The 23,878-nt window shown below is 56.0% G+C and overlaps 1 protein-coding gene across 1 annotated transcript; it reads right to left on the bottom strand.

Moving 5' to 3' along the window:
* Positions 1-1,220: 1,220 nt before the first annotated feature.
* Positions 1,221-22,882, bottom strand: UCKL1 (uridine-cytidine kinase 1 like 1). Its single transcript, XM_058036120.1, has 15 exons — positions 22,807-22,882; positions 15,042-15,235; positions 14,359-14,465; positions 13,824-13,994; positions 13,512-13,583; positions 11,952-12,141; positions 11,495-11,556; positions 10,213-10,229; positions 4,051-4,149; positions 3,619-3,712; positions 3,279-3,341; positions 2,866-2,988; positions 2,451-2,558; positions 2,123-2,279; positions 1,221-1,592 (listed from the first exon to the last, which is right to left on the bottom strand). The coding sequence occupies exons 1-15, from the start codon at positions 22,854-22,856 to the stop codon at positions 1,516-1,518; spliced, it is 1,584 nt and encodes a 527-aa protein (XP_057892103.1). The 5' UTR covers positions 22,857-22,882; the 3' UTR covers positions 1,221-1,515.
* Positions 22,883-23,878: the final 996 nt, after the last annotated feature.

Genomic DNA, 23,878 nt, shown 5'->3' with positions numbered 1-23,878 from the left:
GGCAGGAACTCGGGTGTGTTTTCTTTTAAATCTGGTTGAGAATTTGCACAATGTGTTGCAGAGCTGTGATGGTTATTTCGGGCTCGTCACACCCAAGCCCACACTGAGTGATCACCAGGTGACTCCATTTTGGTGAGGGCTTGGCAGAGCATCCCCCTCCCAATCCCGCGCTGCCAGCAGCACCTGCTTGCCTTGCCTGACCCCTCAGGAGCCAGCTCCAGGCCAGGGATGCCCAGACAAGAGGTAGCTTTGCTCCTCTTGGGATGTTTGTCTCCTGCACAAAGGTGTTGGGTTGGAACTTTGAATCCTGCAGGAAAGGAAAACTCTCCATGTTCGGCCCTGGAGGTCACAGCCTCCTCTGGCTGAGCCCCCCTCATGTGGGGCCAGTTCCCCGTCCACTGAGGTCACCCTGCTCTGTGACAGGTCACATCCTGTTTGCTGTGCCCTGGGTCAGACACAGGACCTGCCCCTCACCATGGCTCGAGCAGATCTGATTGAGTAAGAGCTGCGGTTGGGGCGAGCTCTGTTTCACTTTGGCTGCTGAACTCACAACAGGCACTTGATGCTTCTTCATGATCTGAGTGAACCTCATGGAATCACCTGAGTTAGAAGAGACCCACAAGGATCACTGAGTCCAAGTCCTGCCCCTGCACAGGACACCCCAACAATCCCATCATGTGCCTTAGATTGTTGTCTAAATGCTCCTTGAGCTCTGGCAGCCTTGGGACTGTGACCACTGCCGTGGGGAGCTTGTTTAGTGCCCAACCACCCTCTGGGGGGAAGAACCTTTTCCTAATGTCCAACCTAAAACATCACAACACAGCTCCAGATGTTCCCTCAGCCCCTGTCCCTGGTCATACACAGAGATCAGTGACTGCCCCTCCACCTCCCTCAGAAGGAAGCTGCAGATCCTGACAGTTTCTCCCCTCAGTCTCCTCCATTCTGAACAAACCAAGTGACCTCAGCTGCTCCTCATATGGCTTTCCCTCCAGATCCTTCATCATCCTTGTGCAGCTCCTTTGGACACTCTATAATAGTTTTGGTTTCCCTTCAGGCAGGAGGAACTGCCTCTACTCTGGCACCAAGTCTTCATTTGGATTGAAGGTGTGGCATTCTTGACCTCCCACCACTGCTCATGGCATCTCCCCTCCCAGGACTGTAGTCTTGAAGGGTCACAAATCCTTCTAGGCACCCATGGGAAATAACAAATAATGGCTCAGTTCAAGAAAACCAGAGAAAAAATTTATTATTGTTCTTTATAAAATATCTCCAATAAGTTATATAGGCAAATATTTAAATTAAAATAAATTAACTCCGCTCTATGCTGGGACACGCAACTGCCCATAAAGTCAAACTAGGATTTACGTTTCTCTGAAAAAATATGCCCTAGATCTCCGATGTAAGATTTGAAAAAAATATCTATGCTTGGTGAGAGGAAGGAGAAATCTGCACTGGACAGAGGGGTTAAGGTGCGGTGCTGAAGCTGCCTGGTGCCAGAGGCACCTCCACATCCAGCTAAGTGCTGAGAGCATCCTCATCGTCACTCCAGTCAGGAGGAGCGTCCGTCCCGAAGTACCGATCTCCAAAATTCCCTGTGGGGAGACAGAGAGTCAGAGTGCAGCACTGTGGGAGCCTAGAGACCCATCCTGCTGCCTGTCTTCATCACAGCAGGCAAGGGGAACCAGAGCAGGTTTATGTGACAGCAAAACTGGAGCAGCCTGTAGGCTGGCTTACCACCCGGTGGAAGGTGTTTCCTGGCACAGTAGAGGTGAGGACAGAACACAGTGAGCTTATTTTGGGTGAACTCGTGGAAGGTGTCAGTTTAGGGAAGGAGGTGGGCACAAGGCTGCTCCAGCAGTCCCAGTCTGACTTCTCTGCCTGGGGCTGGAGGAGGCTCATGGCATGGGGAATGGCTCCTGCTGCTGACACAGCAATGGCTGCCCTGCAGCCCCCAGACCCAGCATGGTGATCCTGACACCCAGCTGGCAGCAGGACCCACGAGTGCAGTAGGGCTCGGGGTAATGTCAGGCCAGACCTAAACTGCTGGTGACAACCCTGTCCCCTCCCCACCAGAAGCACTAAAAATCCCCTCAGCACAAGTCCTTCCTAGCAGGACACTCACCAATGCCGGGGATTATCCGAAAGAGGTCATTCACCTTCTTGTCCACAGCCGTGGTGATGATCTTCACCCGGGGGAACGCATAGGCCACCGAGTGGACACCCATCTCTGCCATGAGCAGGGACAGCAGGAAGATCTTATCCTCTGGGACATCATGATCCTACAGGAAATGCACAGGGACAGCTCAGGGTGAGTTACCCCAGCCTGTGCTGTGTGCCCTGACACCCTCCTTCCCACAGAGGAGCCGGTTGCAGGCACATCCCCTCAGCTTGGCTGTGGCTGGTGCTTTGCAGGTTGCTCCAGAGCACAGCCCTGCCTGACCCGTCCGTACCAGCAGCACCCTCACTGCCATCATGGCTGCAGCGCCCGTGGAGACCGTGCAGTCCATCAGGATGACGTGGTCTTCGCTGATGTCCTTCGGCAGCCGCAGGTAGTGGAGCTGGGTGGAGGAGAGAGAGAGCAGCTTAGAGGCTGCAGGCAAATGGAACAACCTGAGCCCTTCTCTTTGAGGAGTGAAGGATCCCTCCTGCCTATCTGTCCCTGGCTGTCAGCTCAGAGCCAGCACAAACCAGCCCCTGTGTGCACAAGCCTGCTGGCAAAACCCACCTGAGCAGCTTTCACAGCACTCAACCTTGCCAAGACAAACTGCTGGGTCACTGAAGGGCTGTCGGGAAACACCTGAGCCACAGGCCCACCCCACACACAGGTTAACACCAGGAGACGTCCTGAGCAGCCCAGGGCTTCACCTCTGGCTCGCCGGTGTTGCAGTTGGTCTGGATGAGGATGGTGCCGATGCGGACGTCCTTGCACACCGCGCGCAGAGCCGGCTCCATGGTCTCCCCTGCCCGCAGGATGGACACCCCGGTGATCTGCAGCACATGCACGGGGTGGTTACACAGGGTAGGAGCTGCCACCACCCCACACTGGGTCTCAGCAGCGGGGGACTCTAATAGGAAATCTAAAAGCACATCCCTTCCAAGAGGGCTGCACCTCTCCCAGGCCACCCTCAGTGAGAGGGCATGGGCAGCACAGTGACACTGCTGAGGGCGCCCTTGGTCACCAGCCTGCCTTTCCTGGTGGTACAGGGTGTCATACTCATGATGGCAGCCACGGCTTCCAGTGCAGCCCCACAATGCAGGTCCAAATGGCTTCCACTTACTTGCTTCCCACTGTATGTCCTCCCTTCATAGTCGTGTCCCTGAGGGGTCTGGACTGTGCAACTCTACAAAAAACAAGTGAGAAGAGTTACCAGGGGCTCTGATGTGGCTCTCATGGGAGCCCTGGAGTCAGCAAGCCATAGGGGCTGGAGCCTTGGACACCAAGGCTGGACAAAGAATTGTCACCCAGGGCCACAACACTGCTCCATGGCCTTGGGGAGTCCTGGTGTGTTTTAATCTGAGGGTTGAAAGGACTGGTCCATGGGGAAGGTTGGAGGACTCCCCAGCAGTCGAGGGTCAGGAATCAGAGAGGAAACCCAGCTCCTACAGCCTTGAACCCACCTGGAACGGGAGCAGGGAGAGCGCGTGCTCAATCAGCAACCGCATCAACCTTTTGGAGTAGAAAATGAACTCGTCTCTGCTGGTCTCCTTGTTTCTAGAGGGGAGGGAAAGGCAACGTCAGCTCTGGACCAAAACATGTCCCAGGAGATGCAGCCAGAGGTCTGGCAGTCCCTGCCCCTTCCTGGTCCTTGTTTGCACTATCTAAGCCTGAAACTGCGCTGTTTCAAGGTAAAAAGCAGAAAAACTGTTGGCAGGATCACTGAGCAGTAACTGCACAGCTCCTCGATGCAGGGCCACCATCATCTGCCCTATTTTGTGTCTTCAAACCATACTGACAGGCAAAAGTGGGATTGGGAAGCCCAAAGACAGGCCAGCCTATCCTATCAGCAGCTGAGCCCCATCCCACCCCAGGAGCCACAGCAGGGGCTTTACCTGATGATGGTGTGCATGCCCCTCACCTGAGGGGTGCTCTTCAGCACACTGAGGGTCTGAGGAAGGGGGTGGCACTGGTGGGCAGAGGCCAGGGCAGCCCTGAAAACCAAACACATGGTCAGAAGGTCTGGGGAAGGCTGCCCAAAGGGTGGAGCACAGCACATGGCCAGAGCCATCCTCCCAGATGTCATCTCACACTGCAAACACACACAGAGGCCATCCAGCTGAGCCGAGTGAGCAGCCAGCCCTGCAAAGGGACCTGCACCCACAAACCAGGAGCACTGGAGTTAGGGTGACCTTGCAGCCCAAGGACCTGCCCTTCCTGCTGGACAGCTCACCCAGGATCATAGAGTGGTTTGGGTTGGAAAGGACTTTAAAGACCATCTTGTTCCAGCCCTGTGCCATGGGCAGGGACGCCTTCCACTAGACCAGGTTAACCCAGGCCTCATCCAACCTGGCCTTGAACACTTCCAGGGATGGGGTAGCCACAGCTTCTCTTGAAGGTGGCTGGCCCATCTTGCTTTCCATTGTTTGGGAAGAAAGTAGAAAATAAAATCAAAACCTTCTCCTATTCCAGAGTCTTATCTATTGATGGATCTTGGACTCATGGGGTGAGGAGGGGCTGCTGTGGCTGTCTCTGACCTACAAGTGCCAGATGCCACGAGGAACTGGACAGGCAGCCAGGCTGGCACATATCTGGAATGTGACTATTTTAGAGACCACTTGGGCCATTCCAAATTGGGAACAGCTTCAAGACTTTATGGCTGGCCAGGACTGGCTCTGTGTGACTCATTCCACATAACGAATAGGGCTGGGAGCTATTCTGGGATCAAGGGAACACCATTCACAGGGAAGTGCACAATGGAGCCCCATTAGTCACTTCTCCCTGTGAGAGTGGCAGTAATGAGAAGAAGGTCACATTTGGCTTCCACAAGGCTGGGCAGGATGGACAAGCAACTTTGTCTGGGAGGAGGGCTGGGGTTGGAAAGCCACACGTCAGATCACACACGTGCCAGTGGCTGCATCCAGCAAAAAACAGAGATGTCAGGGAGGCAGAGAAGAGAGCAAATGAAAGCACTGCATGATTAAGATTTCAAATCAAGCAGAAACCTGGATTAATGGCACACAAAGGCACGCAAGCAGAGAGGAAGACAGAGAAGATGGACAGGCATGGAGGAGGGCAGAGCCTGAGGCCTCCATCCACACAGCCATCTCCTGGTCTTGGCCAACCAACACCAAATGAGACATTCCCAAGGCCTGTGGGCTTAAGGGCTCCTTCTTGCTTTACCAGCTCCACTCCTCTGTAGCAGCCAAGAGCCCCATGCAGGGAACACTCCAGGACAGCTGGCAGCCATGCAGAGAGCATGGATGGGTTGTGGTACCCTCATGGGCTTGCCTGCTATGTGCAGACCCCATTGCTGGTTGGGATAAGCAGCCCTCAAGGCCCAGCCCTGCTGTCAGTGAAGCAAGCTCACTCTGTTAGTTGCTGTCTCACAGGTTAGAAGCCCTTGGAGATGCTCCCTGCTGGCAGCACCCACAGCTCTGCCCCCACAGCTCTCCCTTCCCTCTCCTGCCAGAGCCTGGGGACAGATCCTGGGGGCACAGCCCTGCCTAAACCCCTCTCAGCCCCCAGGATTCCAATACATGTGGTGGTGAGGGCCTTGGGCAGATGCTGGTGCTTGCATGGGGGCTGCCAGCTCATCTGCTTTATTGGGCAGAGACAGGCCCCCAACAGAGCCACACTCCCACACATGGCCCTGGTTGGGTCTGCCCAGGTGACAAACTGCTGCTGCCTAAACCAGAGGAGCTGGTAATTACAGGATTGAGCTTGCCACTGGCACTTTTCCCCTCCATCACTGCCAGGTCCATGTCACAGCATCCCACCATGCCAGTGGAATGGGCAGCCCCTCTCCTGTCACAGTGTGACCTGACTCCGGCTCCCTGCCACAGATACCAAGGGTTTTCCAACCTCCATGAGCAGTGGGAACTCCTCCCAGCATCCTCAGCTGTCAACAGACCCCCAAGGAATGCTGTCAGCCTCTGTCACCAAGTTTTCCCCACCTTCCTTCCACACCCCTGCAGTGTGGGGACACGGAGGTCTGGATACCACCCTGCTCGGAAGCCACTCAGTGTCGTGAGGGTCTCCCCATGGTGCTTTCTGGGGAAACAGCTCTCATTTTTGGGATAAAGCTTCTCTTTCAAGTGCCCCCACCTCTGCCTGGCCCACCCACAGCCCCAGCAAAGCAGGACCCCATGAGCTGTGTGCCCCAGGATGCCCTGGCAGGGTTAGTGAGGCAGCTCACCCTGCACAGCCCTCGCCCATCCCTGCTGTTAGTCACAACCAAACACTGCCAAAAGCATTTGTCTCCTCACATATCCCAGCGCAGCTTCCTCTGGTCAGCCGGTGGGAGGGATGTTCAGGGGAGACAAGACAGGAGACACCAGAGTTTAAGAGGAGAGGGACAAACACGACACGAAACAGAGGAGAAAGCACTGTCATTAGTCAGAGGGGGAAAAAATCCCCTAATTGATCAATGGCTCTTGGACCTGAACTGTGCAGACACAGCACTTCTCCCTTGGTGACCAAGGCATGTCACCACCGCTCTCCACGGCACTGGCTCCACTCCTGGCTCCATGAGGGAAAAGAACTGTCTGCTCTCACTGTCCTGGAGCCACAGCAGGGACACTGTCCCACCTGTGTCCCAGGTAGTTCCACTCTGCAATGGTGGCTCCTGCAGTTTGGAGTGACATACAACCATAGAATGATTTGGATGAGAAGGAACCTCCAAGATCAGCTCATTCCACCCTCCCTGCCATGGGCAGGGACACCTTCCACTAGAGCAGGTTGCTCCAAGCCCCATCCAACTTCAGTTGGATGAGGAGTGAAGGAGAGCTCATGCCAAGCCCTCACTGAGGGCTCCAATCCAGTCTCAGAGCAAGCAGAGGCACTCAAGGCCCAAAACCTTTGCCCAACCTAAAAATCCTTCATCCAACCTGCCCTGCTCCCAGGCAAAATGCTTGTGGGCTGCCGGGGGGGGGCCCCCTCCTGCATGATCATCATCTCCAAGCCTTGGAGAACACTGAAAGCCAAGAACACAAGAAATGTGGAGGGAAATCTGTCTCTGAACAGAACATCACCTGCTAAAGGTGATGTGGTAAAGGGACAACTTTACTTCCCCTGGGCTCACCATGACTGGAGAGGGCCTGCAGGCTGAGGAAGAGCTCAGCCCTTCCAGCAGCCATCCCCTGTGTCACCTCCTGCCCATCCTGGAGGGAAGGAGGGACTGTGATGTCTCCTGTCCCTCTCTGCCAACACCGGCCTGTGACGGAACATCCAGACGGGCAGCCATGAGCACGTCAAGAAAACGTCTTATTTTGGAAACTTATTTTTTCCCCCTGAGAACAAAGGCTTTAAAGAGAAAATAAAATAGAAAGAAGAAGAAAGAGAGAGAGGGAGAGGGAGAAAGGGGTGACCATCTCCCAGGAAGGCTTCAGGGAGCATCCTTGGCTCTTTGTGGAACATGCTATCGAGCAGGAAGCAGACAAGAGACATCCAGCTACAAAGGAGATGATGCAGTCAAGGCATTTCAAACACGTACACGGCTGCCTTTCAGGGCTGACATTTCAAACAAGGGCTATTAAACTGCGCCACGGGTTGATATTTAAAGACACAATTGGCAAAGGGCACGCCAAGCTGATCGGGACCTTGGGGGTGGGGAATATTGATTGGCCAGGGGAACGGGCTGCAAAGAGCGGCGGCTCCAGGAGCCGGGCTGGATGCTGAGAGCGTGGCAGGAGGGATGGAGAGCAGGCTGGGCTGGCAGCACTGAGCCTCAGCATGGGCTGGCTGCTCCAGCTCCTGCTGCCAGGCTCCTGGAGGAACACCCACCTGGGAGTGCTGGGATGGAACCACAACTCCAGAGTGAGCACAGTCAAACAGGGGGGAAGCTGGACAAGAAATAGCCTAAGAATGCTAAGGTCCAAGCTGTGCTCTGAGGGATTAACTGGGAAGGCAAGCATGCTCCTCAGGAGCCAGTAGTTTCAGAATGAAAAGAAGCCTTGCATGTCCAAGGAAGGCGCCACTTGCTTTAAACCCCACAGAATTCACCCACCTGAGTGGGGAAAGGCACTCCCTGCCTGTCCCAGCCAGTCACTCGGCCAGGAGAGGCAGCCCTGGAGCACAAGGACCACAGAGACACCTGGGACTGGGGCCAGATCTGAGCATTCAGGTTTTATCCTACCAGCACAAAGCCCTCCCTGTATCCCCACCACTGCCAAACAGCAGTGACTTCAGAACAACCGTGACATTTAGATGGAGCCATTCCAGACAAGAAGATGGGGAATTGTCTGTGATGAAAAGCCCATGTTTGCCAGGCACATCTCACTCAATGTGACTCTCCATCCACCCCACTCCTCTTGCAGAGACAGCAGGGCTGGGGGAAACCACAGCAGCAGTAAAGCACTGGGGCTCTAGCAGCAGCAACAGATTTGGGTTTTTGCAAGATTTTTTTTCCCAGATTTTCTGTCAAAGGCATAAATGGAAGCTTTAAAGAGAACATAAAACCACCTGTGGGTGTGGTGATTACGGAGGTGCTTCTGGAGGTCAGAGCTACCTTTTCAAACTTGCCATCATAAAACTTCTAATACTTTATGGATATATTAAATACCCAATTTTTAAGTGCAGAAGAATATCACTTGTACTGAGCAATCCTTTGATTAAGGAAGAGAAAGGAAATTTTATGTGTGTTTAAGTATCTATCTGTCTCTATATACACATACCTATTTGCACACATATTAGTCTCCTCTCTGATGTTATTCCTGCCATTATTAAAGCCACAAATTTCTCTTCATACTAAAGAGCACTTTCCCACCTGGACCTCCAGACACAGAGGGAAGCTTACGTGTCTGTATGGAAATATCAGGCCCCAGGGTGTTAAACAAGCAAAGGGAAATAAAATAAAACATCCACTTGTCTAGTCTAGGAAGTCACTGGCTGAGGCAGAAATAAGTAAAGCAGAGCCTCTTCCATGTTCATCTGAGTTATTTTAAAAGCTCATTGTATACCAAATGTAAATCTTAAGGTTACTTGAGTTGAGTGTCTCCATGCAATGATGGAGATCTAAATGGAAACCCATCTTCAGTAATGCATTCCCTCTGCTCCCTGAAAGAATACCTGAAAGCCTAGGTGGCTTCTTAATGGAAGCAGGAGAGCTGAAGTCCCATCTGGGGCCCCATGCTGAAGAGGTTAAGTAATTCAACATATATGTTATAGCATCCAACTGCAGATATTGAGAATTTAGAAATCCTGCTGGACTTAGGCAGCAGGATTTTCTCAGTCCTCCAGAAAAGGTTCTGCATCCTGCAGAAGCTGTGGGAAAGTTGGTACCTCTGGCCATGGGAAGGTGCCAAGCTCCTTTGGGTGCCTCCAGGCAGATCCCTGTGCGCAGTGAGGGGCCCAGGGCTCCCACCACCCTCAGTATCAGACTGGCTTGGGCTGGGAGAAACCTCAAAGACGATCTTGTTCCCAACCCCATGCCAAAGGCAGGGACACCTCCCACTATCCCAAGGTACTCCCAGCCCCATCTAACCTGGCCTTGGGCACTTCCAGGGATGGGGCAGCCACAGCTTCTGTGGGCACCCTGTGCCAGGGCCTCAGCATCCTCACATGGGAGAATTCCTTCCTATTACCCAATCTAAATTTCTCCTCCTTTAGTTTAAAACTGTTCCCCCTCATCCTATTACTATCTGCCCATTTAAAAAGTCAGTCTCTATCCTTTTCTCAAGATGCTTTGACTAATCTAATAATTGATGTTTAATGATCTTTAATCATCAGGGGTGGAGAGCGGCTCTGAAAATCATTCATTTTAGAGGATGAAGAGAAACAAAAGAGATTCTCAGGATGCAAAGCAGAGACTGGGGACCCCCAGGTACAAACCTGGCCCTGGCCCAGCCTCAGGGGTCTGCACTCAGGCTGGCAGTACCTCCCGGGGGAGGAGCCCTGTCCCTGCCATCCCACAGCCTAGGGAAGGTGGCCTTTTGTCACCATGGGGGTGACAAGGCCCTGCAAGCTGCCAGTCCTGCCGTGGGTGGGGGTGAGGCCAAGCAGTGCCTGGCATTGGAAATGCCTGGGCTGCACACACAGGACACAGTGAGGGCTCTTACCTGACACTGAGTTCACGCTGCGGCAGCAACACAAAGACACAACGCAACCGGTATTAAGCATTGTCAACACCAGGGTCGTTTCAAGATAAAAAAAAAAGGAAAAATAGGAGTATTTTCCTGAATTCACATGCAGCCTTTTTGCCCTTCTTCCCCTCCCCAGGTCAGGACAGCCCTCCCCAAGCCAACCCCTTGCCTGGCTCGCAGTGGCACCCTGGGGGTGCTGGGTTTGCTCTGGAGTTCCCTGGCTGGACCCAGGAGCTGGGGGAAACAGCCATTCCCCTCTCCTGCCTCTGCCTCAGGGCTGGGTGCCCTTCTCAGCCTGGCACCAGCACAGATGCTGGGGCTTCCAGCCTTCTTCTGTGACCGAGGGTTTAGAAACCACCTTCCCAACCAGAGTTTGGTGCTGGGAATTCAGGCAGCCACGTACTCCAGGGAGGAGGAAACTGCCAAGACACCTTTGCAAGAGCAGTCCCTCCTGAGCAGGCACGGGAAGCTGGATGCCAAGGCATGCCAGCTCCCATCCCAGGCCTGAGCAGCTCCTGCCACCTGGGAGCTCCAAAAAAGACTTGAAAGAATCAAGCCCTGTACTTTCCAGTGCATCTATACCCAGGTCACACTCTCTGCACTTCCCACTCTGAGCATTTCCATGACTGAAACATCACCAAAGCTATGGGGTGGGAGGAGACTGTGCTGCTCGGGGACAGCAACACAAAATGCCATCAGTTCATTGCAGAGTCCCAAACCACTGGTCAGGACTGGCCCAGGATCAACAGAAGACTTAAAGCCAGCAGTGGGGAAGTGATGGAGCATGTGCCTGGACTGGGGCTCCAATGTGACGAGACTTTGAGTTTTGAAACCCAGGAGCTGCACACAGCACAGAAGAGGAGAAGTGGGCTCCTGACTGGAAAGATTGTGCAGCAGTGTCTGCATGGGAGGGAAGAGGAGAAGCCCAAGAGCAGTGGAGGGTTTGGGGCAATGCTGGCCCTGGGAGGGCTGCAGGCAAGGGGACACATCCTTTGGGTCACAGGAGGGTGTCTGGTTTGTCCCCTCATGACTTGCTGTCCCAGGGAGGGAAGGAAGCTGCAGCTGGACCACAGCTGGCAGAGGAGCCAGGACTGACCAGAGCACAGGGAGAAGGCATTTTCCTTCACCGGACTGGGAGGAGTTCACAGGAACTCCCACACCTGGAGCACAGGAGCAGCCAGGCCATTCCCACCTGGGCACCCAGAGCACAGCAAGGCTGTGAACCCCCCTCACCACCCACAGACCAGGCAGCTCTCACCTCTTCCAGCTGGCTGTGGACGTGCTGAACAATCAGGTCGATGGCCACAGTGTTTCCACTCCCTGGAGTGACCCAAAAGCAAAAAAAAAATAAAATCACAGAATCGGGATTGTAAAGGTTGGAAAAGCCCTCTAAGATTGAGTCCAACCATTAAACCAGCACTGCCAAGCCCACCACTAAACCATGTCTGTTAGGGTTACACCTGGGGTTAGGGTTCAGAAAACCACAAAGCCCAGAGCTCCAGGGACTATGAAGCTACAAAAGGCATGCCAAGGGGAACACAGGACTGCCACACCATTGCTCCCCCCATACATCTGCTTGGCACCAGCCTTACCCCCATGAGGGTTCCACTGCTCTGCCCATGGTTAGGGTTAGGGGTCAGCAAACCCCAAAGCCCAGAGCTGAGGGCAGGGGGCTGTGGGGTCTCAGTGCTGTCACAGGTGCCCTGGGCAGGTACCTCGGGGCACCACGATGTCTGCCAGCCTCATGGTGGGCTGGATGTACTGGTCGAAGGCAGGCTTGACAAACTTGTTGTACTGCTTGATGACGCCCTCGATGTCGCGGCCCCGCTCACTGATGTCCCTGCGCAGGCGGCGCACCAGGCGGATGTCCGAGTCCGTGTCCACAAATATCTTCAGATCCAAGAGCTGAAAGGAGAGGGGAGGGGACAAATCCCACCTGGTCAGGTGTGGGACTCAACCCACCTTTCCCTGTTACCCCAACCAGGGCTGAGCCCAGCCCAGCAGCTGTTTAACAGGGCCTGGTCCTGCTCTGCTTTTCCCTGGTGCTGGTGCTGCTGTGAGGCCCCTGCTGCCACTTTATTCTCGTGTCCCCTGAGTCCTGTCCTGCTCCAAACTCTGTCCCTCCTGCTATCCAGCTCCAACACTTTGGCTGAATGTTATTTAAGAGTGAAGAGGAGATGAGGAGTTACTGTCCGTGACACACACCAAGCACTGGCTTCCTAATCAAAAGAATCCTTGGATGGTTTGAACTGGAAAGGACTTTAAAGATCATCTCATTGCAAGCCTCCCTCACAAGCAGGGAATTAATGCTGGAAAGGAGCCCAGCACAGCAGGGCAGCTCATGACTCTGCCCTTAGCTGCAAGAGGCAGGAGTGGGGATGCTGAGTGGAGTCTCCTGGGGGATTCACCCGGCTGTCCACTGGAGGTCATCCTTGCTCCAGGAAAGTGCAACCCAATGGCAGGCGAGGAAACTTTTCAGACAGAGCTTGGCTAAGCCTGTGTATGGCTCACTGCCCGCTGCAGCATTTGTCAGGGCTGCAAAGATGCTCTGAGGGATGGAGACAGGCTGAGAGAGCTGTACAGCTTGGAGAAGAGAAGGTTCTGGAGAGACCTCAGAGCCCCTTCCAATATTCAAAGAAGTTCCAAGAGAGCTGGAGAGGGACTTTGGACAAGGGCTTGAAGTGACAGAACAAGGGGAAGTGGCTTCAGAATGCCAGAAGGAATTGTTAGATGGGTATTGAGAGGAAATTTGTCCCTGTGAAGGTGGTGAGGCCCTGGCACAGAGTGCCCAGAGAAGCTGTGGCTGCGCCATCCCTGGAAATGTTCATGGCCAGGTTGGACAGGGCTGGGAGCAACCTGGTTTTGTGGAAGGTGTCCCTGCCCATGGCAGATGGTGGAACAAGATGAGCATTAAGGTCCCTTCCAACACAAACCATTCTGTGATCCTGTGATATATCCAAATAATCCCCAAGAGAGCCTGAAGTGCTGGATGATTCCATGCTAGGAACATCAGGCTCTGTGCAGCAGAAGTTCAGCAGACTTTGCCTCTGGCTGTGCAAGCTGCAGCATGCAGTGGAGGTGGGCTGTTTCTAGTTGTGTTTGTGCACTAGCTGAGACTGAGGTATTTGCTGAAACACTTGACCTCTGCCAGGGGCTCTTCCTCTGACAGTCAAACCCTATTTCTCCAACCTGGGGAAGTGCTGCAGCATCTGGTGTAACCTGGAAGAGAAGGTTCCACCCTCTCTCCCTGGAACTGCCACAAACCCTTTCCTCACCTTCAGGAGCTCCTTGTCTGCAAATGCCATGATGCCTTCAAAGATGATCACATTGGCGCCATACAGGGTTTTCTGTGGAGTCAAAATGGATGTGGTTAGGCACAGAACATCTGGTCAGAGGTGCCCTGTCCCAGGAGATCTCTCTGGGTTGTGACTGTGACAGCTCCCCCAAAAAACACACCCAGGCACAGAGCAGGGGGTGACAGCACCAATCAGACTGCACAGGCCAGGGGCTGGAGGGGTGCACTTGGCTCCCCCTCTGTCCTGCCCTGGCCATCCCCACCCTGTCCCACCCCCCTCAGTGTCCCATACCCATTCCTTCTTCCTGCTGTGGGTGGTGAAGTCGTAGATGGGGATCTTGACACTCTTGCCTTGCTTCAGCTTCTTCAGGGTGGCGATGATGAGGTCGAAGTCGAAGGCGTCGGGGTGGTCAAAGTTGAAGTCGTTGCTGGCTGCCTGCTCCTGCTGCTGCTTGGTCAGCACCTGCCACAGAGCACAGCTTGGGGCACATGGCAGGGCAGCTCCCTCCCCTCTGCTGTGCCCAGCCACTCTTCCCTGCCCCACAAGAGACACTGGAAGGGAAAACCACATGGCTGCGCCTAAATCTACAACGTGTTTCCTTACCAGGGGTTACCACAAAATCCCAGATTGGTATGGGTTGGAAGGAGCCTTAAAACTGATCTCATTCTGACCCCCTGCCATAGGCAGGGACACCTTCCACTAGAACAGGTTGCTCCAAGCCCTGTCCAACATGGTCTTAAACATCTCCAGGAATGGGGCAACCACAGATTCCTTGGGCAACAGCAAATTGAGGAGCCTGGCCAGGCCAACAGGGGTGCAGCCTCACCTTGTAGAAGGAGTCCATGGACAGCAGAACCACCCATGGCACATCAAGAGCTTCAATGATCATGGTGGCCACTGTGGTCTTCCCAGAGGCGCTGCCTCCTCCCAGGCCTGCCAGGGAAAAGGTGATGAAGCCACCAAGCCCAGGCACAGCCCTTCCCTTCCCACCACAGGCTGGAGCCCAGGTCCTGCCAGGGAAAAGGTGATGAAGCCACCAAGCCCAGGCACAGCCCTTCCCTTCCCACCACAGGCTGGAGCCCAGGGCCTGCATGGTTGCACTAAGCTGGAGGGACCTCCAAAGAGGGAAGTCACAGGCACTCCAAGAGATTATCCTGGAAAATGTCAAATGGAATGTACTGGAACTGCCAGCAACGTGCCCAGCAAAAGCTGGGAAACCCATTGTTAGGTGGTTATGTAACATGGGGAGTGCTGGCATGGGATCCAGTCCAAACTGACTCCCTAGGAACCTGTGACAGCCCAGGCAACAGGAGCTGAGGGAACAAGAAGCAGAGCATGATCTCCTACAACCCATGCACACTCTGAGGTTCAGCCCAGCCAGTCAATGCAGGCCTACCCACAGGCACTCCCCCTGCTCCTCTCCAATTCCCAAGGATGTGGCGGGGCAGGACTCCCACCGAGACCTCCAGGAGAACCACGGGGCAGGGGCAGGGTGCAGAGGGGACCCACCTATGACAAAGGCCTCCTTGGACTGCGTGCCGTGCTCGTTGTACCAGGGGGGCCGGCCTGCAGTGTAGATGGTTCTCTTGCTGGTGCGCAGCAGCGGCGGCTCCGACTTGCACTGGCTGGTGGTGCGCTTGCGGGGCGGCTTGGAGGAGCCCACGGCGGGGTACAGCCTGTCCAGGGACTCTGCACTGCTGCTGCTGCGTGCGGAGAGAGGGGAAAATTACCCTGAGGGGGAAGGACACACCTGCCTGGGTGTGGGAGCGGGGTCTTTGGGGATTCTGAGTTGTGCAGGTGAAGGGCACAGCCCCACTACCAGCACCCACAGCCTCAGACAACATCCAGGAATTCTCACACAGAAGCAATTTGAGCCTGGAAGAGGTGCCATGCAAAGATCCATGCCTAAAGTGCTGCTGTCTGAGGAATGTCTGTATGAAATAAATCCCCCAGTGAGCTCTCAAAGCATTGAGGGGTGTGTTCCAGGGGGCAACAACCCACCCTGGTGTGCCCAGGGACCTTTCTTGGGGATCACTGTCAAACACATGGGTTACAGCACAACCATCCTCATCCTCCCATCCCCAATCCCTTTCCTCTCCCCACTTTGAGGGCTCCACTCACACCCTAGAACTAGTTCCCCCAAGCGTCTGGAGCCCCCAGGGACAAGCCTGCAAGCTGGGCAGAGCCATCAGCTTTGCCTTGGGAGCTGAGAGAGCTCTGAGCTCACCCAAAGCCCTGAACTGCTGAACACTCTCCCTTATCTTCCCTGCTGGAGAGGGAGAGGAACAAGGCACCCTCCAGAGCCCTTTCCAGCTTGGCAGGAGGAGAGCTGTGGCCTGGAGGTGATAAGTGGCCTCTGGCCAGGAGATAAGCTGCCAGCCAAGGGACAGGGAGGATTATTTATACCAGTGCCTGCTCCTCCCTGCTCCTGCTCTGCTGCCCCAGAGGGATGTCTGCTCCCTGGGAGAAAGTGCAAAGGGCTCTCCTGGCTCCTGCTGCTCCTCTCCCCAGCCATGACTGGGCTGGAAGGGAAATCAATAGATCTGGGCACCACTGGCTCCAAGCCGTCACTGTTTGTTACAGCCCAGCCCAGCACAGCCAGCAGGGCTTTGCTGCTGCTCTGTTATGGCTTGCTCTTGAAAGGGCTTAAAGTGCAGGGCTTTACAGATTTTGGGTTAATTTTAAGCTGTTTTGGTATGAAGATTAATTCCCTTCCCTCCCCCAGCCCTTTTTAGAACAATTTTAGATAAAGCTCAAAATTTCAGAAGGGCCAGCTGTGTGTGAAGTGACACGGCATCCCTCATCCCTGCATGGCAAACAAACCCCCTGGGCACTGCAGGATCCCCCTGGCATGGCAGGATGCCCAGGGCAAACCATCCCTACCCCTGGCACATCCCTGTGGGGCAGGCAAGGAGACAGGGATTTGCCTGGCTTTGCTGAACTCCTGCTGGCAAAAGGGAGGCTGCAGCTCCTGCCCCTGTGACAGGAGCTCTCCCACCGATGCCCACCCTAAGCTGGGCACTCATGGAGCTCCCCACAAGGACACCAACACCCCATCCCTGGCACACAGAGCCAGCTCCAAGCACTGCCAGGCTCAGGCTCAACCAGAAGCCCAAAACATCCCAAGTATGACTCTTTAAAAGCAGCCTCAAGAGATGACACCCATCAGGAAACCTTCTGGGGTGTCTTCCTGTGAAAAAATGGCCCCTTCTATGAGGAGAAGCAAACCCAGGGGGGATGTTTGGGTCTCCTGTCCCACGGGTGATGCCAGCAGGGCTGGTGCTGGGGCACAAACAACGTCACTTCAGCTGGATGAAAGCAGAGGTGACACAAACACAGTTGTTTACCACAGCAGGAAGCGGCTCCTTTCATCCACATCCCAGCCCCTCCCCTGGGACTGTGCTCATTCCAGAGCCTGAGCTCGGCTGCTGCTCCTGTGGGACTGCACGTCAGCCTCCATGAGACAGGAGAGCCCCTGGGGCTGCTCTGCCCCTTGGCTGGTGTCACACAGCACCCAGCTCTGCTGTGCCAGCCTGCACATCCTGACCCTGGCCACCATCCCCAAAGTGACTCTGAGTTGGATGAAGTTCTGTTTTTTGGAGCTGGAGCTCTGCTCCCACCAGCATCAACATCACCCAGCTCTCAGCAAGCAGGAAGAGGCTTGGACTCCAACAGCTCCACCAGGGCCCAGAATTACAGCCACAGCCCCATCTTGCCTTCCCACCATCTCTCCATTCTGCTCCCAGTGCCTGCAGCACACCCAGAGAGGGATATTGCTGCAGGATGCAGGGACAAGCCCCTGGGAGAGGAGTGCAGCCATCCTCCCCCTGCACAGCTGGGGCTGCAGCACCTGAATCCCACCCCAAGAGTTGGTGCTCTGCCTTATCTCATCCATATAATTCTGGACTTTCACCAAAATTCTACACATTTCCATCAGTATCACCTAAACCTGTACCTCTACACCTCATCTACATCTGTAACCCCAACAGGCACATGATATTCTACACCTCTCAAATCCACAATTCCCATGATTTATTTGGGAGAAGTATGGCTGTGGGGCTTTAGGGCTCTCCTGGAGTTCTCCAAAGGTCATGCCTTTTCTCCTAATGTTACACTTCAAGATTTGTAGATGTTTTCCATGGCTGCCTTTGCCAGGAAGGGGCTCTTCTTGCTCCAAAGGTTTGGCTGATCTCAGCCATCCCCACTGGCCATTCCTCCCTATTCCTTTACAGAAATTCCCTGCAGCAGTGCTGGAGCCCCTGCAATGCCCTGTACCCACAAGGTGAAGCCCACAGAGAGTGGGGCTCTGATTAGAGCTGGGGCCAATGCCATTGCTCTGCCAGAGGAGGGTCCTGGTCCCACACAGACCCTCCCCAGCAGAGCAAACCCCTGGGCTGCCAAAGCCACACAAACAGGAAAGGAAACATCACCTGGGCTTGGCAACCCCTCTCCTGCCAAGCCTTCCTGCAGGGCTTGGCTGCCACCAGCTCTCTCCAGGCTGTCCCCAGCTTTTGGGGATGCTTTTGCCTTCCCTGCAGGTGCTGCATCCTTGCTAGAGCACTGTAGGAGAAGGAATTACAGGCAACCTTCATCTGGATAAGCCACAGCTGTGCTAATTACCAAAACCAGCCTTGCCCTTAATGGGTCACAGGTGTGACCAATAAGGATGAGCTGGCTGGGGGAGGTCTGATCAAACTGGAGAGAGAACTGCTGCTGTGAGGGGTCTGCTGTGAGCTCAGCCTGAGCCTGCAAGGGAAGCCCACAGTGGGAGCCTGCTGTACCTGAAGTCTGTTGGCTGAGCTGTGAGGAAGAATAAACCAGGACCTTGGCTGATGAAGCAGAGTGTGCATCTCAGCTCATTTCTATCTCTAATGTGGGGTCTGCTGTGCCAGAGTGTCCCAGAGGAAGCCTGGGGGGTCCTGCTCGTGAGAAGGGCTCTCCAGCTCTGCTGTTGTGCCAGCACAAATGAAGGAAGCATTTTGCTCCTGCTTAGTCCAAGCACAGATTTACTGACACCCCTCTCCTTCCCACTGTGCTCCCATCACCATCCCTGCACCCTGTGCTCAGCCTCTCTGCATCCCACTGCCTCCAGAGACCCCTGAGCACCCTGGGCTGGCACAGCAAAGGCAGCAGGTCCCAAAAGCACCCACTGCAGCAAGGAAAGATGGCACAGCCCCAAACCTGAGCTTGGCAGCAGCCAGGAGAGCATGTCCTGGGCTCTGCACCCTGTAAACAACCCCACAGACTGTGCTCCCAGCCCATGGACCCCCCAGCAGCCCCCACAGCCTGCTGAGGTGCCCAGCTGGCTGCAGCCACGTCCCATGGGAAGCCAATCTTCTCAGACAGGAATTGGGGCTGAGGGACTGGGACAGGAGCCACCAAGAGTTCACTCCAGCAAACAAACAGATGAAACCCAGCAAATTCCACCCAAAACCAAAGCAAAACTCACCCTCCATCTGGCCCAAGGGCCCAGCAGCCGGAGATGCGGACGCTGGAGAAGGCTGGGGGGCTGCTCATGTCCCCCTGCTGCCAGCCCAGGGCTGAGCCTGGACTGAGGGTGTCACCCCCTGTCCCTGCCCACACTTCAGCCCCTGTCCCACAGCCCCTGGCACTACCAGGGTGAGGCAGGGGCTGTGCCAGCGGGGCTCCCGGGGTGACTCTCGGGGCACAGAGCCATGGAGGGAGTGTCCCCCTGCAAGGGGCACTGAAGGGTCCCACGGGGCCGGGCTGAGGGCTGGAAGATGGCGGCAGGAGAAGGGAGCAGAGCAGGGGGAGTGTCTGTGCCCGGTCAGCAGCATAAGAGGATAGCTTAACCTCCAGATTACGTTCATTACCTGATATTAATAGCACTGGCTTGATTAAAGAAAAAGAGGGGGGCTGGGGATGAGGTGACACCTCCCCTCACCGCCCCCAGCACAGGCAATAAACACCAGCCCAGCGCCTCTGCCCCTGGCACTGGGGGTGCCCGGCTCTCCTGGACCCTGGGCTCGGCAGGGAGGGCACCTGGACAGTGGCATCCACGTCCCCCAGCACCGGTGAGTTCCCAGGGACTCCTGCACACCTCTGGGGAGGGGGCTGCAGGGGGAGATGAGCCCAGGGCAGGGGGTACCCAGCCAGCCAGCCCCCCTCACACAGCTGGTTGGGCAGCTGGGGCTGGGGGCCAGGGGCTGCTGGCCATGTAGGGCTTTTTGGTTTGGGATTCTCACCCCTCACCCCTCTCCCTTGGCTCACATTGATGGGGGGTCTGGCTGAGGGTCCCCCCATGTCACTCAGCTTCCCCAAGAGCTGCCCCTCAGCCCTGGAGTAAACAAGTGGGTGAAACTCAACACCCCAGGGCTGCTGGTGGCTAAGAATAACATCCCATGGGCTGTGCCCGCCATCCAGCACCCCCTCCCTGCCAGCTGCCCTTGCCCCCCCAGCCAGCCAGCTCCTCTTCCAGCAGCGGCCTCCCCAGGGAGGGCAGGCAGCCTGGGCAAGCTGCAGGAAGCCCAGGGAGCCAGGAGGCTGCTCAGGGGTGGGACATGTGCCAAGGGTGGGAGATGCTGGCACCATGGCAGGGGGGTCCAGGCCAGCCGTGGAGCAGACTGGGGCAGAGCAGCTCTCAGCATACAGCCTCTGGCTGCCAAGGAAGGGAGGAGGTGGCACAGGGCACACTGGAGGGCAGCCAGGCTCTGCCAGGGGCACAGAGCACCCAGACAAAGTCCCATGGCCACCGAGTGAGACGCCAGCATGGTGAGACAGGAGCTTGGCCCCTGCACACCCACTGCAGAGGGGTTCCAGGGAGGGAGCTCCCTCCTGCTTAGTACCAACACCTGGAGATGGGGCCAGACATGGAAAAAGACCCTTTCCTCCTCCTCAAGGCATCAAGGTTATTCCAGAGGCAGGGCAGACACACTGCCTCCCAGATTATCAGGACACCCCTCCTGCTCCTGCTCACCAATGGGACCTGCAGAGCATCATCTCAAAAGATGGAAACCTGATGGGAACCAGAAATGAGGGGCTGGTCCTGAGGCAGGGGACAGGGACAGGAGGGTTTTGGGGTAACCTGTCCCAAATGAGCCGTAGCTGCTGCCCCAAAGTCAGGGAAGGGAGCGATGATCAAAGGAACTTTTCCATCCCTGGTCTCTGCCTGGACTCCCCTCTCGCTGTAAAAGCTCTCTCAGAAGTTTAAAAATAAAATTCTCTTCCGGAGCCACTTCTGCTCCTTCTCATTAAAGAAGCAGAAAAGCAAAGGGACACGGGACACGGGCGAGGAGCCCTCGCCCAGGGACATTGTTCCTTATCTCCTGCTCCTGCTGCCACTTTTCCTGCCTTTGTTAAATGTCCAGGCCACAGGAGCAACTCTCCCAGCATCCCACCCACCATTCCCACTGGGCTCCCAGGTGGGACACCCTGGCTCCAAAGACCAGCTGGGACTGAGCCTTCCTGCTGGCACAAATCTCTGCTTCCCAAGCCCCTTCCCAGCTTCTGAGCTCTTGCACAAGTTGAAATTCCGGGGTTTTCCTGGTGATTTTTAAGCAAATCCCTCCTCTAATGGCAGACTTAAAATATGGCAAAAGAGGAAAGCAGGCACAAAGGCCAGGATCCCCTTTTCCTTCTGGTGCTGGCAGCTGCTGGGTGGGTTTCCCCTGGGATTTAAGGATGGAAGCTGGACTGCGTGTGGATTTTCCTCATTTGGTCACAAGTACTGTCACTGGATTGGTGTCAGTGCTGCAGGCACACCAAGCCCCCAGTGGAAGGATGCCTGCTCCCAGGAGAGGGTTCTGCTCCCTGATCCCATCCTGGGGGCAGCACCACAGGAGCGTGGAGGTGAAACTTGTTTCCTCCATTGCTGAGTTGGGCTGGATCCATGTGTGCCAGCTCTTGGCCGGGCCTTCCCTGTCAAGGAAACCATCCCAAGGGATGAGGGAACAGAGCCAAGGAATGGAGGAACATGTCCAAGGGATCAAGGAACCTCCCCATGGGATGGATGAACCTGCTTGAGGAATGAAGAAACCTGCCTGAGGGATGCAGGAACCCACACAAGGGATGGAGGGACCTGGCTGCCATCCCTCTGTCACATGTCAGACCCATGCCAATCCTGGAACCCACAGAACGTCATTCCCAGTTTACCCAGCCTTGTACCAAGCTCTGTCCTGGCCGGAGCCCCTGGAGCTGATGGTTCATCTCAGCAGCTCCACGCTCAGAGCTTCCAGCTCTGTTATGGTCTCTGCTCCCTCACCACAAAAGGACAAACATTTCCCTCTGCAAACCCAATTATCCGTTGCTATTTATACCAAGTGGGAGCCACGGTGGAGGGGCTCTGTTACACAACCCAGTTACTCATCCCTCACTCGACCAGCACAACTCAGGGAGACTCCTTCCTCTCATCCTCATCCTCCCCACTATCCACCACTGACTCACAGGAAGGGCACAGGCAGCTGCCAGCAATGAGCTTAGCTGCTGGAACAGGAGGGATGGGAACAGGAGGGATGGGAACAGGAGGGACGGGAACAGGAGGGATGGGAACAGGAGGGATGGGAACAGGAGGGACGGGAACAGGAGGGATGGGAACAGGAGGGACGGGAACAGGAGGGATGGGAACAGGAGGGATGGGAACAGGAGGGATGCTCTGGCACTGACTCCAGGGTTGGTGGGGTGTTGGTACCCTACAAGCAGGGATACAGGGATGCTCCATCCTTGTAAGCTTTGCCACATCCCCAAAGCAGCACTGATGCTCCAAATGCAATTCCCAGATAATTGATGTTTGGGAGCAGTCAGTCCCCTGAGGTTTGTGCTGGAAAAGGGGGTGGAAAATCGAGGGGAAACATGAGTGTTGGGGGTGGAGGGGCTGAAGGCAATCACCCTGTATGGGGGTTTGGGGTGAAAAAGTTTAGGTTGTCCCACTCTTCATCTTGATGGAGAGGATGCATGTGCGAGCAAGCTTGGAACATGGGAGGCTGTGGTTTATCAGCTGGGAAATTAAGGGCAAAAACCATAAAATAGGGTAAATAAGGGAAAAGGCAACAACACGAAAGGGAGGGGGGGGGGGAAAGGATGAAAATAAACAAGGGATAAAGCGGGGGTGGGAAGAAATGGCTGGTGGGAAAAGCTCAGGGGTTCCATGGAGCGATGGGCTCGGGGAGGCCCCACTCGCGGAAGTGGCACCGGGGGGGACGGCACCGGCACCGCAAGCCCCGAACCGGCGGCGAACCCGAACCGAGGGCCCCGGGGCGCCGCGGGGCCGGTCCCGTCCCGGAGCGATCATCCCGGGGAAAAGCCAGCGGGGTCCTACCTGTCGTGCGGCTCCACCGGAGCCCCCTCGGGCACCGGGGCCGCGGCCATGGTGCTGCGGGGAGAGGCGGAGCGGGCCGGAGCGGCGGGGGCGGCGCTGCCGCGGGGATCCCCGGGACTTGTAGTGCGGGATGGGAGGGAGGGCTTTGGGGGGCTTGGGCACCCATGGGGGCGCTGGGGGGCACGGAGGGGCGCTGTGCTCGTGGGTAAGAGCCGTGCGGGGAGATGGGTCTATATGGGCACGGCTGGGTGCTGTGGGGCACAGGGGTGCGTTGTGGGGTGCGGGTGGGTGTTTGGGGTATAGCTGGGTGTTTTGGGCACGGCTGGGTGCTGTGGGGCTCAGAGTGATGCTGTGGGTACCTATGGGGGGCTCCGCAGCAGCATCCCTGCCCAAGGCGCTGAGGGACGCAGCACAGAGCGCCCCCCACCATCCTGCAGCTGGGGGGAAGCGCGGTTTGGGTGAGCCGGGCTCTGACAATGTCGCTGGGCACTGGGGACAGCTGGGAGGACCCCGGCCCCGTGGGGGTCCCGGGGCGCTGGCTGGGGTCTGGTTTTACTCAGCATCATCCCGGGGCTGGGGTTTGTTGCGGTACCGCATGTTCGGGGCTGGGGGCGAGCAGCGCTCCCGGGGTCCCCTCCCGTCCCTGGGGAGCCGAGAGCGCCGTGGGGAAGGGTTGTGCTCTCAGCCAGCAGAGAAATCCGTCTAAATCTGTCCCTGCCTTGGGTTCCGTGCCAAAAAAGCCATTAGGGAGCAGAAGAGGATTTATTCCCACGCTGGGAGAGCCGGGGGGTGGCCCCGGGTCCCGCAGAGCTCCCCAGGGTGGAGAAGCCCTGGGCTGGATGTGGCCAGGGCACGCTGGATGCTGCTGATGGGTGGATTGGAAACAGCTTTAGGGGGATTTCTACCATGGAGTGGGGGGCTGTGGGCATTGGGATCCCCCTGGCACCACCAGCCCTCACCTTCCCATCCCAGTTTTGGGGCACCCCTAGGCTGGTGACCACATGCTCCATGCTCCCAGCCACTGCCAGGAAGGACAAACCCAAACCCCCCGGATCCCTTGTCCAACAATCCC

Source organism: Melospiza georgiana, chromosome 17, assembly GCF_028018845.1.
Source record: "Melospiza georgiana isolate bMelGeo1 chromosome 17, bMelGeo1.pri, whole genome shotgun sequence".
Lineage (NCBI taxonomy): Eukaryota > Metazoa > Chordata > Aves > Passeriformes > Passerellidae > Melospiza > Melospiza georgiana.
This window is presented reverse-complemented; position numbering and strand designations above follow the sequence as displayed.

Bases quoted from the DNA above. Each gene is read 5' to 3' on its own strand.
- UCKL1 (XM_058036120.1), bottom strand. From the start codon at position 22,856: ATGGCCGCGGCCCCGGTGCCCGAGGGGGCTCCGGTGGAGCCGCACGAC. The intron at 13,995-14,358 runs GTGAGGCTGCAC...GCTCTGTGGCAG, and splicing joins CCATGGACTCCTTCTACAAG to GTGCTGACCAAGCAGCAGCA. The intron at 2,559-2,865 runs GTGAAGCCCTGG...TCCTCCACCCAG, and splicing joins GCAACACCGGCGAGCCAGAG to CTCCACTACCTGCGGCTGCC.